This window comes from Pteropus vampyrus, unplaced genomic scaffold (genome assembly GCF_000151845.1).
Source record: "Pteropus vampyrus isolate Shadow unplaced genomic scaffold, Pvam_2.0 Scaffold85, whole genome shotgun sequence".
NCBI lineage: Eukaryota > Metazoa > Chordata > Mammalia > Chiroptera > Pteropodidae > Pteropus > Pteropus vampyrus.
In genome coordinates this window covers 2988197-3003598 of record NW_011888866.1, presented here as the reverse complement: position 1 = coordinate 3003598, position 15402 = coordinate 2988197, and the positions used below count along the sequence as shown (strand labels likewise).

The window sequence follows — 15402 nt, the reverse complement described above, 5'->3', positions numbered from 1 at the left end:
ATTTATAATAATAATTCTTTGCAAATATATATTATATATTGTAAGGGTTTAAAACTATCTGTTATTCTGTTATATCATTATACAATGGCATCATCAAACAAAATGACAGCACAGGCAAGACCAACAAAATTCCTATCAGCCTGTACTATATATTCAATACCACTATCTACTCAATTCCTCCCCAAAAAACACCCTACCCTACCCCCAAAAAACTAGATATGGATTTATAGGGAGAGGTTCACTGAGGATTATCAGATTACAAAAGAATAATAATGTTTAAACAGGTTCACAACTACTTATATGCAATTCTGAAGTTTAAAAAAGTCCGAAGATTTTTCTATAAGTTTGGCATTTAAGGCACTTGGCAGAAAACCTGATCTGAAATGATATGAGACTCTTAATAGTTTTTATTTATCCAAATTGGTGTGAATATTCATAAGTTTTGCTGCAGAAATATTAATGTGTTTGAAAACAGAGTACTATCTCAAAACCTGCTGAGAGTATTAGTAATATACAGCATGTGCTTCATATTGCCTTTCTAAAATCTGAAAACATTTGGAATGTGAAACACTGCTAGTCTCAAGTGTTTCCTAGAAGGGATTGTGGACTAGTAAAAGCAAATCGGATTTTCCATGAACCTTTTTTTCATACCTCTGTTGATATGTGAGGGTGTCCCAAGGTGTATGGTTTATTATTAGGGCAGGTGCAGATCCCTTGTGGTAATCAGAGAAGGTTATGACAGTTGAATGTTCAGCAGTGTTTACATCCACTAAGATACCCCCATTCTGTTAAAGGAAAAAAAAGTATGTTTGAGGTATTGGTTTCACCTGCACTTACATTTGGAATTTCAATCAACTATGTAGACATAAAAAGTCTGTTGACTTAAATTCTTACTGAAAAGCACACTGGCTGTGATCTCTTACAAATATCTGTATGACATTATATACTGATATAGTAGGATCTTCAAATAATTAGTAATTTTATGGCATATTTTAATAAAATACTTTTAAGCAAATTTTAAAAATCAAACACATTTTATTTTAAAATATGAAAACTTACCAGATCTTCTAAGCTTAATAAAGTGCCATTATCCTGTCGGTTATAAAAGAATGGTTTCGAGGATCCTTCGCAGCCCACCACTCTCACACAAAGTTTGCCTGACAAATTTTCAGGCCAAAATGGAAGGCACTGAAAATATAAAAGTTACTATCAGTCTTAAAACAATACTGTGGTATAAGTAAGATGGTAGCTAATTAAGTTTTCAATTCTAAATCTGATTGTGATTCAAATTATTAGTATATCTTAAAATATTCCCTCCACATCACATATTAAGATTATTGACAATATAACGACTATTTATGAAATCAAAGAAACTCTGTCAGAAGAATATAAACATATTAGTCTGTATGTTTGTATGGCATAATTACAACTGGAGAAATCGAAGACTTTACTGCTTAAGAATACCTCAGATATTTTAAATGTCTTAAATATTTTAAAACTAGATTCTTCTTAATAACATTTGCTTTGTGCATATACCACTTTAATTCCTTAATGCACTATGAATTGTTTCAGAGTATCTTATCCAAGATTAAGCAGAAGACAATTGAAGACAGAGAACACTGCGGATCTTGCTGGAAGCACTGACTATCTTCCGAACTCTTTGATGATCTTAATCAAATCATGTACACCTCTTTGGGCCTCAGTTTTCTTATCTGCAAAACTGAGATTTTAGTTCCTAATACAAAATTTCTCTGTTATAGAACAATAGGTAAATTCTATTTCTGAATAAAAATACTACTGTTATCAAACCAACATCAAAGATAAAAAAAAGCAAGCATTTATCTGTTGCCAATCTATGGAGATCACTCTAAGTGCTGTGGAGAGCCCATGTCTCTTAAAACTCTAACTTTGTTTCTATTATAATTGCAATCCTTCCTCTTAAGCTTTTTGCTAAATGTGTTAAAAAATAATTTTAGAATCTTTTTTGAGATGTCTAGAAGAATAGTTCTTTCTTTAAGGTCAGTTGGTTTGGTTGAAAACTCAGGCAAATTCAAGCATTAATGCTTGTCTTTACACCTTTTTCTCCTCAACTCTTTCCCTCATTCTCTTCACCTCCTCAAATCTTACTGAGCCTGTAAAGATTAGTTCAAATCCCACTTCTTCTATGGAACTCTCCCCTCTGATCTAGTGACCACAATGATCTCAACTTCTAACTTTACTAACCTTAGAAAAGTGTGGGATTCAATTTACTTCTCTGTAAAGTGAGAGGGCTGAATCTTAGGTAATTTTCAAGGAGACATCCAGCTCATCTCTTCAGAAATTCTACGATCATCTATAACTTAGCATATACTATCTTCTCCATGTGTTAATTTATGAATCTTAAGCCCTCCAACAAGATTATAAACTTCTTAAATACAAAGACTTTATCTTGACTACTGAGACAACACACAGCACATTACTGTATGTACTTTTCATAGCACATATCCACATTCTACACATATAGGAAGAATGAGGGAATTAGAGTTAACCATCGAGATCGGGCTAGGGAAAAATATCAACAATTTTCTTCTTTAACATATGCTTTCAGTATGAAAAATATCTTTTGAAGTTGGCTGTCATATTTTAACATACAAGTATAGTGGCAAAGTGAGTATGAAGTATAAACAATTCTTACTTATATGTCTATATTTATTTTAGGAGCCAGTTGTAGTAAAGGAAAATTTTACCTCTGAAGAAGCAATATAGTTCCACTTATTCGTTGGCATTGAGCCATCAGATGCAATTTCACCAACTTCTAGTTCTAAAGACGACTTGTTTGCAATGGTACAGAAGGGAGTCAGAGTAACTATTCGTGTAAGATTAAAACTGCTCATTTTGATGCTAACACCAACCTGTGGAAAGGAAATAAACAAGCCTATCAGTTACCAGTATTTTATACAGTTTCTTTAAAACATGCACACACACATACACACACATGCACATACATATACACATACATCATTCACACAGAGACTTCTTAAAATATTTTAAAGTAAGACTTCTTAAGTAAATACTATCAGCCATATTCTACTAATGATTGTCTTCTCACTAAGAAAAAAAATCTTGGTTTCTTAGTTTGGGTCCATCAGAAATCAATTCAAGAAACATCAATTGGTAATTTAACTAATGATAATATGTAATAACAGATTTCATTTATTTGTATTCTTTACTTTTTAACATACCAAAATACAAGTTGTTTTGTAATTAGTGTAGAGGCTCAGGTTTTGCTGCTTCATTATCCCTACTGTTAACAAGATAAAAATGTCTAAGTGATACTAAAACAGGTCAATTGGCATCAGATTGTTCAAATTTTCCGTCAAATTTAAAATTTAAGAAATGTTTGGCAGGAGTTGGTATGGAATGAGGATTCTAGTATATTCTAAATATTTTACTCAGTTGCTTACTTGGATCGATTCAACTCTCTGTCTTAAACTGTGACAAATTCTGGTTTTGCTTTGATACTAGAAGCCATAGAGAAATTTGTAGAGATAATAGTCATTCACATAACACTTTGAATTCACATTTCTGCATTCCTTAATCCAGCTGGTTTACTGAAAAAAAAAATGAATAAAGCCAAAGGTAAATAAGCAAGCAGAATCTTACCAGGTATTCCATATTGTTGGCAGGACACTTCACACACCCATAACTTCCTACTGTGTCCAATGAGAAACTACTGGACCAGGCACTAGTTGAAATTTTTAATTGTACCTACACCAAAGAACACATACCATTACATAAGAAACAAAAAACTTTATTACTTTCATTTGATAGAAAGTTGCTAGACCACTAGAAATTTATTTAGCATTGTGGGACACAGAAAAAACAATCAAGCCATATTGCAAACGGGTAACAGAATCACAGAAACTCTAGGAGCCAATACCATACACTGTTCTCACCTTCTCATTCACCCATGCAAAGAGTATAGTGAATTTAAAGATTTATACCAATGAGACCTTCTGATGTTTTAAAAAGAATTATAATGTAAATGCTCCCGTGTCAGACTTATGATATAGAGCTAATCTAAGAAATAAAGTTTTAGCACACAGAGAACTTATGCCTTTAACATTATTCAGCAAATGCTAAATGAAAGGCATTGTGATCAGCAGAATGGAAAACAACAGAACATAGTTCATGTCTTCAATGAGCTTCCAACTAAACAGAGAAACAGGAAATACATACTATGGATTATGACACAAGATTCAATGTGATAAGACCCATATAAAAGGTACCAAATGCTGACAAGGTAAGAAGGTAAAAAAGTTTACTTCTGGCTATGGAATTTAAAGTTTAAGCTCTATCCGCCCAACTAGATTATAAAAAACCTGAGGACAACCAGATGTCAGACGCATAAGCAGGTAATTACAATAACATATACGAATATTAACCAACACTCTAAGACAGTGGTTCTCAATGTGTGGTTCCTGGACCAGCACCATCAACATCACCTGGGAATCTATTATAAATGAAATTATCAGACCCTACTGTACCCAGTACACAGACCTACTAAATCAAACTATGGAGGCATGACCCAGTAATCTGTTTTAAAAGCCTTCTAGGTGATTCTAACGCACACTGAAATTTGAGAACCACTGTTCTAAGAAAAAATGGATGGGATATCTAGCCCCATGTTAGATGGTTAGAAAATCCTTCACACATGTCGGACTTGAGCAGAATGCAAAGGATGAAGAGCAGATAACCAGAAAAGATAAGGCAGATAGAGAAAGCATAGGAGAAGCAGCATTCTAAGCAGAGGGTGCATATACAAAAGTCTAGAGGTAAGCACTTGGAAAGTGTGTGGTAAACAATACCAACATGTGAGTCTGAAAAGGAAAAAAGGGACCAGAGACTAAAGGACTAGGCTTAGGCATTAGGTTTCTCTCTGAAAGTCCTGACCTAGTGCTTCATACATAGAAGGGCTCAGTTAATATACACCAAATTCAAATGTTCTCTCTTTTGAAATGCTATTTCATCACTGGCAAACTACATAAAATCAAGCTTTCTACCTGATACTACTTCAAGAAAAAAAAGTAATTCTAGGGCACTAGAGGAAAGGGTAACTAATTCAGCCTTGGGAAATTGTTGTTAGTTCCTAATATCCCACTTGATTATGTATTCCTTAAAAGTCTCCATGAACCTAATTCATATCAATGGCACTTAGCAAATAGGTAAGCATGGTTCTAGGGAAGGCTAATAACTCCTCAGTTTCCAAATTGGGAATTTATCTATTTTAACTTGTTATAGCAACAAAAACATACCTTATTTTTACTAAAAATGTTCTTCTTCTTGAAAGAGAATAAGATAATATCCCTAAAATCAGCCGGATGTTTCACATGAATATCTTCTGAACGATACTGGAGAACCCGAGAAGTCTTGTTGATTAGCCAATAGGGGCTAAAGAGAGATAGCACCATCCGACTGCCAATTCGTCTAATGTGTATTGACAAGTCAACTGTCATCACTTCTGCTGACTCAGAAGAAAAACACACAAGAAAGAATTCGGGAAGTGTATCACATATACGGAAATGTCCACTCCAGTTTTTGCCCTGATATTTCACCAGAACTAATTCCATTATTTCTCCACTGATTCTCGAATGCAGAACATCAGCAGCACTGCCTTCTGCTAGCTCGTGAGTTTCTGCCGTTCCCTAAAAACAAACAAAAACTAAATATGCTTCATGATTTAATAAAAACCTTTGCAATAGCAACATTGTATTTTATACAAATGTTAAATAACCTACCAGATTCAGATTAACTGAAAAGTCTTCAATACAGTACCATATTTATATATTACGAATGTCCAATAATCACTAAGGACTAAAAAGAAAACATTACATCATAGCCAAAGGCAGAAATTGTCTTTCAGCCATTTGTAGGGTAAAGGCCATAAGTTTTGAGAAAAGTCAGATCTATACCCAGAATCAAAAGCCATACTTAGGAACCCTACTGTTGTCCATTAAAAGCTATGCCATTAAATGAACCATTTAGTTCCCTGGGCTCTAGCTTCATCTTCTATTCATATACTATGTCAAAGGTTCCCATATACACAGACTAAGAAAAGTGGTATCAAAATCTATTTTGACAAACTAAGTAAGATATGATTATTTTCTAAATAAATAATAACATAATAAATTAGGCTTTCTTACTAAATGTTTCTCTTGTATTTTATACAATTTTATTCATTTAATGAATTTTGGACTCTAAAATGTCAGGTTTGGCTCACTGTCAGATAAAGAAAAGAAATAATTTAGGTTCCAAACACTTTCAAGACTTTTGTATTTTAAAACATGTGACACATAGAAATTTAAAAATATTTATCATGCTTCATTGCTCTAACATGTTCTCTATTATTTCTTAAGAGGGACAGTAATTATTATTTTTAAGTTCAACAGAAACTTGGAACAAATAATCATAATACTAACTTTAAAATAAACTTTAGAATAAATTAAGATGAAATATTTTCTCACTGGCTTTTTTATGACCTTTAGCTAATGGAATTTTACCTAACTATAGTCAATAGTATATAATAACTATGTATGGTGTCAGATAGGTACTAGACTTATTCGAATGATCACTCCTTAAATTATACAAATGTCTAATCACTATGCTGTACACCTAAATTAATATAATATTGTATGTCAATTGTAATTTAAAAATAAGTAAATTATAAAAAAATGAAGAGATTATTATGGTTCTTAAATTATAGCAGATGCAGCAGAGTTAGGTGGTAGGGAGCAAGCAGCCAAAGTGACTGTTCAAATTCCAGCTCTACAACTTATTAGCTGTGGGGTTTTGAGCCTGTCAGTTAACCCCTCCCTGACTCAGTTTCCTCATCTGTAAAATGAGTCTAATAATAGTACCTATTTCAGGAGGTTTTTGTAAGAATTAAATGTATTAATACGTGTACAGCACACAGTATGGTGGCTAATACATAACAGATGCTATACCAGTTTTTGCTGTTGCTAATATTAAAGCATTACAAGTATGCTACATAAACCACTAACCTCAACTAGAAATACCATAAAAAAACTAGAATGCACTCAATGCAATAATAAAAATCAAACAAAATGCAAGAGACATACCTCAAGTAAATATCTGAGGGAATATGGGAGAAGATTCCGCAAGGTGAGGGTAGGATAAAGATGAATAATGTAAGCTGGATCCCAGTCTTCCCCATGTGTATTAATATAGCTTAATTCATCAGGCAGAGCAACTGTATTGACTATGAGAGGTAAAAAGTTGACTTCTACTGATGGACACTGCAGCATGCATCTGACTTCCTTGCTCCTATGGAGTTCTTCCTTCCAGGAAATGTAAGTGGTGGATTCTTTGTACTGATTCTCTAAGATACCAGATGGCTGAATAAACAATTGACATCTACAGAAAAAGAAAACAAGGTGGGGACAAAAGTTTTATTGAGAGCTTAAGAAAAAGAATCTCGTTAAATCTTCTTGATAACTTCACAAGGCAAGTACTATTATCCCTATTTTTACAGATGAGGAAACCAAGGCTGAGAAAGGTTAAAAAACTTGTCAAAAGTCACAATGCTAACAGATAGAGGAACTTTGTGGGGGAAAAAAAATACTCTGTGAACAATGACAACTTAAAAAAAAGTAATTTCAAATATAATCTAAATAAAACAGATCTAAGAAAATTCTAAAACAGCAAATATACAGCAAGAAATTTTCGTCTGGTAAATTCAATGATAATATATTTCTCTATAATTATGCACATGCCTTAAAGCTGGCTTTTATAGATCTTTAGATAATAAAAATATGAGGTTATCTTTTCTAGAATATAAATTGCCAATTCACAGAATTAAAAATATATATTATGAACCTTTTAAAGCTTAATATATTCAAGGAAGTATCTACCTATATGAATCTAAAGGAACATGGAACTCCTCTTCAGGTCTTGCTACTCCAATAGGCTCCAGTAGCTTAACATTCTTAACAGATTTATAGATGATGAATGCAATAGAGAAATGGTTTTTAATCTGTTGAACAAAAAGACATACACTATTTGAAAAGATGTAGAAATTCAAAAGAAAAATGTGAGCTGCACACAGTTACTTTTAGATATAGTTTCAAGCCCAATATTGGAAGATATCTTTTATTGGTAATTGAAAATGTTTAGAATATTTAAGAGCTATACATACATGAAAATGTTTAAGTGGCAGTTGAAAATTATTAAGATATTCACATGCTCTATACATTAAATGCTGATGTTTATTGTTACTGTATAATGTTATCTTTCAAATAATACGTATTAACCTTTGAAGATTTCAGCCATATTATTTTCTCCATTACAACTTTTTCTCAATGCACTACATGACTATACAGAAAAGACAGCAAAGGAAATATGGGGAAAAGCAGTACAATTCTCTTTTCTTTACTACAATGTGATACAGGCTGAAACTAATAGCAAACTGGGAGCTAACAATGGCCAAAATTTGAAATTCTTTCATTTTTATCTGATGTTATAACCAGGAAGAAATTTCTTTTGCTGACCATAAACTGAAACCTGAAAATGAATAAAGTCTTAAAGGTAGAAATAAAATATACAGAATTAGATGTGAAATTATTTTGGGGTAGGGGGAGATCATGCTAATATTCATTCTTTCACACACTTGAAAAGTTCAATCGCAACTGATATACAAAGAGAATGGAATGTTATCCTATTTTGTAACCAAATGATATAATATTGCTCAGTTCTGAGTCTTTAAAGGAATAGACAAAGAGCTTCATTAATTTTAAACCCAGAAGGAAAGAAAAATTGGCTTTAAACTAACAAGATTGTTTTAATCAGACATTTAAAATAAAGAATACTATATTCTTATATTCAGATAAATAATTTAATACTTCTTGATATACTTAAAGGTACACAATTCACTTTAATGTATTACCTGAAGAGGAGAGCGAAGGGTGATTACTTTATTCCCTTCGGTTGCATCAATCTGGACCAAGACTGAGTCAGAATGACTGGCATTGGGATTCCGTACATTATACAATCGCCGACCAGGTCTGGCAACAGGGATTTTTGCAACTTCTGTATATCCATGAGGTACTAATGCAGAGCATAAGTGAGAAGCATCCCAAATGTTAATTTAACTAAATTTCTCTAAGACAGAATGATTGTCAGTGCCTCAAAATAATGACAAGAGTATTCTCCCTCATGCTTAAATGATTAAAATGACTATATATTATGCTTGTTTAAGACAGAGGAACTAGAAAAGAAAGGAAACTAGTTATTATTATAAATATTCTAGACCCGAAACAATTTCTCTTGGGCTTCTGAATGTATTAAAAAGAACCAACAAAATCCAACTTATTCCTTATCCCCTCAACTACATAGGAACTATGTTGCCTTTTCTTTGTAATGATGGTAATTACTGTCAATATTTTAGGACATCTGATTATAATTATTTTTATCTTCTCATTGAACTAGCATCCTTTTTGAAGCATACCATACACTGTATTGTTTAAAAACATAAAAATAATGTCATTTTCTAAGGTAATTCTTAAATCAATCAAGTTTATTTTCTCAAGTTTAGAGGAAGAAAACGAGATGAGTTTATCATTTTGAGCCTTCAGAAATGTTGTCTCCCAAAGTATCTGCAGCAAAAATTTTTTTTCATCTTTTGTCAAAAATAAGTCCACACTAACAGTTCCAAAGATACCCTTAAAATAAAATAAATACAGCATACCAAAGGTCAGAGCGAAGAAGGAGCTTTCTTGACGGTTCAATATAGACAGTTTCCCTTGACAAGAAGGTTCCATACCAGCATATTCCAATTCCAGATTCTGACCAACATCAACATCATAAATATCACCTTTCTCACAGGAGCCCATTAGTCTGAAATTATGATTGGTCTGTACTTTAACAGGAACACCTAGAGCATTTTTTACTGTAAAAGGAGCCTTGTCTTTTAAAGAGTAGTCAAAAGTAGAAGCAGTGCCCTCTGAAAAACCCTGGAAAGGAACACATCACAATAAAATTTTTGCAAAATGCAAATTTAAAAAATTACACTATGACTACACATATCTTAGAAATTAATTTTGATTATAAACAAAAATAATCCATACGTGTTTCAATTTAAAATCTCATTTGAAATATTCTAAGGAAGGATCAAACATACTTTTGCTAAATTGTTGAAAACACTGAGACAACTTTTGGATATTGTTATATTCATTGTATCTGCTGAAGATATATGAACTGCTGTTTGTGGCTCAGGGACAAAAATAAAATCATCTCCTGGCATCAAATTTTTATCCTGGACTGGATTCTTCTTTACCTATGAGGATAAATAACACAACAAATTTTTAAGTTATTACCCAACTAATAAAATTAAAATAGTCTCAATAGTTAAATTCTCCCAAACTGGTCACATTTTACTAAGGCTCCCCAAGTCTCATTTTCAAATATATTCAGTGCTTCACTTTGATTTAACTCAGATCAGCATTCTTTCTTTCACTGTGTAGTCAGTGCACAGAGAAATGTTTATAACTATACCATGAAAGCACTCGAAGCCTGCTACAATATTTGTCTCACGTGCATTTTCCAGAGCAAGCTATTACTCAGTGTCGCCTGACTGACTGGTCATTATGTGTTGATAAGCAATCTACGATGCCCCTGAAATGTAAATTGATCCTTACTGGCATTAATATCTGGAATTCCTTCTACTTTTTACCAGTAACACCTATAAATAATATAAGCTTTCAACCAGCTGTCAGATTCTATCATAGTTTTCTGTTCCAATAGCATTTCAAAAGCCCTGTAAAACATTCTTTGTTAGCGAGCTTATGCCAGAGAGAGGTAGGTCAATATATTACTTTACTTTACTGAGAGGAAATTGGGACACAGGCTAAATGAGTTCTCATCTTTAAAATAAGAATCTGTTGAGTCCATTTCAGTGTCTCACACCTCAGTCAGATTGCCTGAGAGAGGTGTGCTGTGATAATTTGTTAAAGGTATATAATTCATGTTCCTTTTAATCTAGAACAATGTACTTCAGTATCTAGGATTCTGACATCTTCTCAAGATGTAACATAAAGAGATGACACAAAAGAATTCATCAACTAGAACAGCAGTTCTAAAATTTTTTGGTCTCTTAATATCACTGAGGATCCCGAAGAGCTTCATTTTATGTAGATTTTATTTATCAATACGTACTCTATTAGAAACTAAAACTTATCGCTTCTTGGCCTCTTGCTTAAGATCAAGTATAGAAATTAAAACTGAGAAAATTTTAAATATTCACTTAAAAATAACAATTACAAGTTAACATACATAATATTTGTAATAAAAAATAACTATTAAAAATATATAGTGAGAACAAGGACATTTACACATCTTTTTAGTGCCTGTCTTAAGAAAAGACAGGTGGATTCTCATTTTGCTTCTGCTTTCATTCTGTTTCAATATCACAAAGTCTCTAGAAAATTCCATCATATGCTCATGAGAGAATGAGAATAACAATTGGTATGTAATGTCTGAGTATCATTATGAAAAGAGTTTGGACCCCATAAACCCCCTAAAAGGGCCTCAAGGATATTAAACAACATCTTGAGAATCACTTCATTAAAAAATAAAAAGCAATGTGCATAGCATCATTCTTCACAAAGATATTTTATGGTTTCCTTACATCAAGCCTTAAATTCCATTGTCTCTTCCCCTCCACTCTCTCAATCAATGGCTCCCAAACAGCATGGATCTCATTGTAATAGTGAACCTGCAAAGGTACAGAATTATCATAAGAGAGTCTTTCAACTTGAACTAAATATTTCCATCATCAGTAGGTAAAAATATTAAGTAATTAATGTTATATGTCATAGCCATTTTAACAACATACCCAAAGACACAAAGAACATAAAGAGGGTGTATTTTCCTTTAGTCTCTTACTTTATTGCCACGAACAAATTATTTAGTAAAAGAATCTTTAAAAAATAATGACCAAATAAATAACACTACACATAAAAAAATTAAATGTTAGAATCTATTCTCATAAATACTTGTTGTGGCCGTGAACAAATAAAAAAGGCTCACATCCTAGTTCTGCGATTGTACTTTTGAAAAGTTGATTCTGGAGGTACTAAATGATGTGCTCATACCTCTAGTGTCATGTCAGCAGCTGCAGCCATTAGGGAAGTCCAATTTTTAATATTTCCTGAAAACTTTGACTCAGCCAATAATAAAGGTACAGTCCGATGCCCAAGTCCACATTCTAAGGTCACTTGAATTGACTCTACAACAACAGCACAATTTTCCTCTATCGATGGGTGTTCAATGTCTTTGAAATTTTCTGTTATTTCTGTTGCCACGTCAACACCAAGAAACCAAGAGTTATAATCACTAATAGATTTGACACCCCAAAGATTTTCTATTTCCTTAGAAGTATCTTTGGATTCATCTTCTTTTGTCTTCGGAGACATAGCAGCCATGATTGTCATCACAGTATTAAGAATTATGGGTGAAATCTTTAGAAAAAAAAAAGCAAGAAAAAATTTTAGAATAAAGTCTTTCTCAGATGAAAAGAATATATAATACAAAAGTTTTAAAGTACCTAATTAAAAATATTAAATATATTAAATTCACAACTCAGGAAAACAAGAGAGAACACACAAAATTATGTGTCAAATCAACTAACCTCATAATGATGATTTTTGCTCAGGTTAATTTGGAATTAAGTAACTAATGTTCTATGTCAACTGTCAAAACCTGAAGTTACATTGATCAATTCAGAGAATAATGTTATGTGACCAAAAAAATGTAGACATACAATTGAAGTTTTAATTTTTCAAGCAGCTGTATTAACTAAACCACAGTGTGTGATCCTCATCAAGATTTATATACATGGTTTTCATTTGTCTTATTGAAATGGGAAGCCTGAGAATCACTATGGACTCCCTTTCACTTACTCCAAGATTATAAATTCTACCTCCTATTTTTTTTGGATAGTATCTTTGGTCACCTGTTCATTCCTATCTCTGAGCCTTAGTTTTATACTGATGATGTCTTCTATATCCAGTCAGCACCTCTCAGTCTGCCCTCCACATTCCTAGCAGCATGATTTTTCTAAAACCCAAATCTGGGCATGTCATTCCTATACTTAAAATCTTCAACAACCTCCCATAACTTTCAGGATAAAATGAAAACTCCTTTTAGCTTAGGACACAAAGCTCTTTGTGACCTGATGTCTAATCAATTAGCTAGCCAGGATTTTTCAAAGTTTGTGCAATACTAGGTTAAATAAGTGAAGCAGATTTCCCTATTGTTCATTCTCATAACTCTTACTTGTTTAATATGCTAAAGAGATAAGATTATATCACCAAAAGAAGGATCTAGTATGCAAACGTACCTGTCAACTCAATTCTTTTTTCTTTGTCTTATTAATGTCACCTATAGGGCTCTCAATCCTACAACTCCACCACATAATTCCCTTTAGCCACGTGGGCACCCCTCTAAGTCCTTAAAGGATTCTTCACACTTCTGCCTTTATGCATATTGTTGGTTCTCTGTGGATAACCCCTCCACTCCCTCTCCACCTAACCTCCCTCGGATTTTCAAAACTCAGTTCAAGTAGCCCCACTCCAGATGGCTTTCCCTGATGTCCTGGTCTGAGTTAGAGGCCCCTTGCCGGTGCTCCCAACAGCACTTTGTGCATGCCTCTAGCACTGAAAACTAGAGTCACTGGTTTACTTCTTTCTCATACATCACTAAGTTTTTTGAAGGCAGGGACATTTTTCATATATAGTAAGAACTCAAAAAATATTTACTGACTAAATAAATAAACTGATATACAAAGAAATGAAAAGATAATCCCCCCAGCACCTTATCCTAGTGACTTAGACAAAGTGCATGCAAATTCAAGTTTTACTTTTGTTTACTACTTTTAAGTCTTTAAAAAAAAAAAAAAAGTAAATCTGTTAACAAAATGCAATCTAAATGATTTAGTATTTTAAAATATCAAGAGAAAATTGCATTTTTATTTACATGGTAATTCAAATGATATGAGTTTCATCACTATTGGCTATTCACCTATATAGTAAAGCTACTATCAGTTGGTATTAGCCATCTCAATTTTGTGTCCTTTGGACAGAGAGAGAAATGAATTTTGGAAATCATTCTCTATCCATTTATAACTGGTCATGAGGTAATAAATAATATGAATGACACTGGAGAAAAGAGATTGTTTTTCCAATACTTCAAATGTAAAGGATTAAAGAAAAAGCAAATCCTAATAATTTATTTCTAGCATACATTTACCATTACAAATATTTTATAAACCAAATAAAAGTCACATAATTCTTAAGTTCAGTCAAATTACACATAAAAGTCTAAAAATAACTTACTACAAATAAAATAATAAAAATCTCATTTTTCCATCCTTCCTTCCTCTTCCCACCCCATCTCTGCTCTCCCCCTGAAACCCAATGTCCCCACCACACACACATGAACATAATGGATAAAAATTATCCTGATCATTTGTAGATATTTAAAAGTACTCTTTCAAAGAAAATAAAGCAAATATTTGCATTAAAGAAAAACATATTTTAATGTCAGAGGTATTTACTGATTACTGAATATATGACCAGCATAATGGTCTAGTTATGAGAGACATCAAAAGATATCATTAGAAAAATAAGAATTAATTTTCATCCAAATAATATAATAGGCACTAACCTTAATTATAAATTCTCCAAATACAATATTTATATTCTGTTTTCCTGAATCCCATGTATGTTTTTCCATAAATAAAGAACAGGGCTGTAAGACCTAGAAACAAATAGATGAAATTCTCATTTCCTTTTTAATAGAACCGTTCTATACGTAATGCAAAGAACATGCCTTACTTAATTTGAAATCTTTAACCATAGCCTACTACTAAAAGCAGAAAGGCAAATTAAATTAGCTGAGAATCTCTTGTGAGGGCTCTTCTAAAATATAACAAGTCTATGAACATTGTTGAAGGACTTTAAGCAGTTCTGATCAATTGCTTTATGCCAAGTTCTTAATTAATGTCATACATGAGAAGTTTAAAATGTCTCCTTTTGCTAAAATATCTTTTAAATGATGTTCTCTATAAAACATACTTTTAAGATATCTATAAAAATGAGCTAAGTCTTTTCTATTAAGAAAAGACTATGATAAGTCTTACATTTGTAAAGAGTTACATGAGGAAATGAAATTGGTATGTCATTATAATTTTTATGGCCGCTAAATCACTTGAAAAGAGGTTTGTTAATACCTTAAAAAAAAAAAAAAAGACTATGATAAGGTAGATAAATGAACAGTTTCCAGATTGCTTAACAACAGGTCCTTATTAGAATAAGTTTCAAATCTTCAAACTCGATTTATTAAAACTAT

The 15402-nt window shown here is 32.5% G+C and overlaps 1 protein-coding gene across 1 annotated transcript in view; it reads right to left on the bottom strand.

Annotated features, from left to right (window-relative positions):
• Positions 1 to 15402, bottom strand: part of VPS13C (vacuolar protein sorting 13 homolog C) — a 160590-nt gene that overhangs the window by 40395 nt on the left and 104793 nt on the right. The window contains 13 exon segments of the mRNA XM_011363471.2: positions 652 to 785; positions 1060 to 1188; positions 2727 to 2891; positions 3643 to 3747; positions 5295 to 5684; positions 7119 to 7413; positions 7911 to 8032; positions 8942 to 9102; positions 9743 to 10007; positions 10175 to 10330; positions 11681 to 11767; positions 12147 to 12512; positions 14719 to 14811. Coding sequence (XP_011361773.1) covers positions 652 to 785; positions 1060 to 1188; positions 2727 to 2891; positions 3643 to 3747; positions 5295 to 5684; positions 7119 to 7413; positions 7911 to 8032; positions 8942 to 9102; positions 9743 to 10007; positions 10175 to 10330; positions 11681 to 11767; positions 12147 to 12512; positions 14719 to 14811 — 2468 coding nt within the window.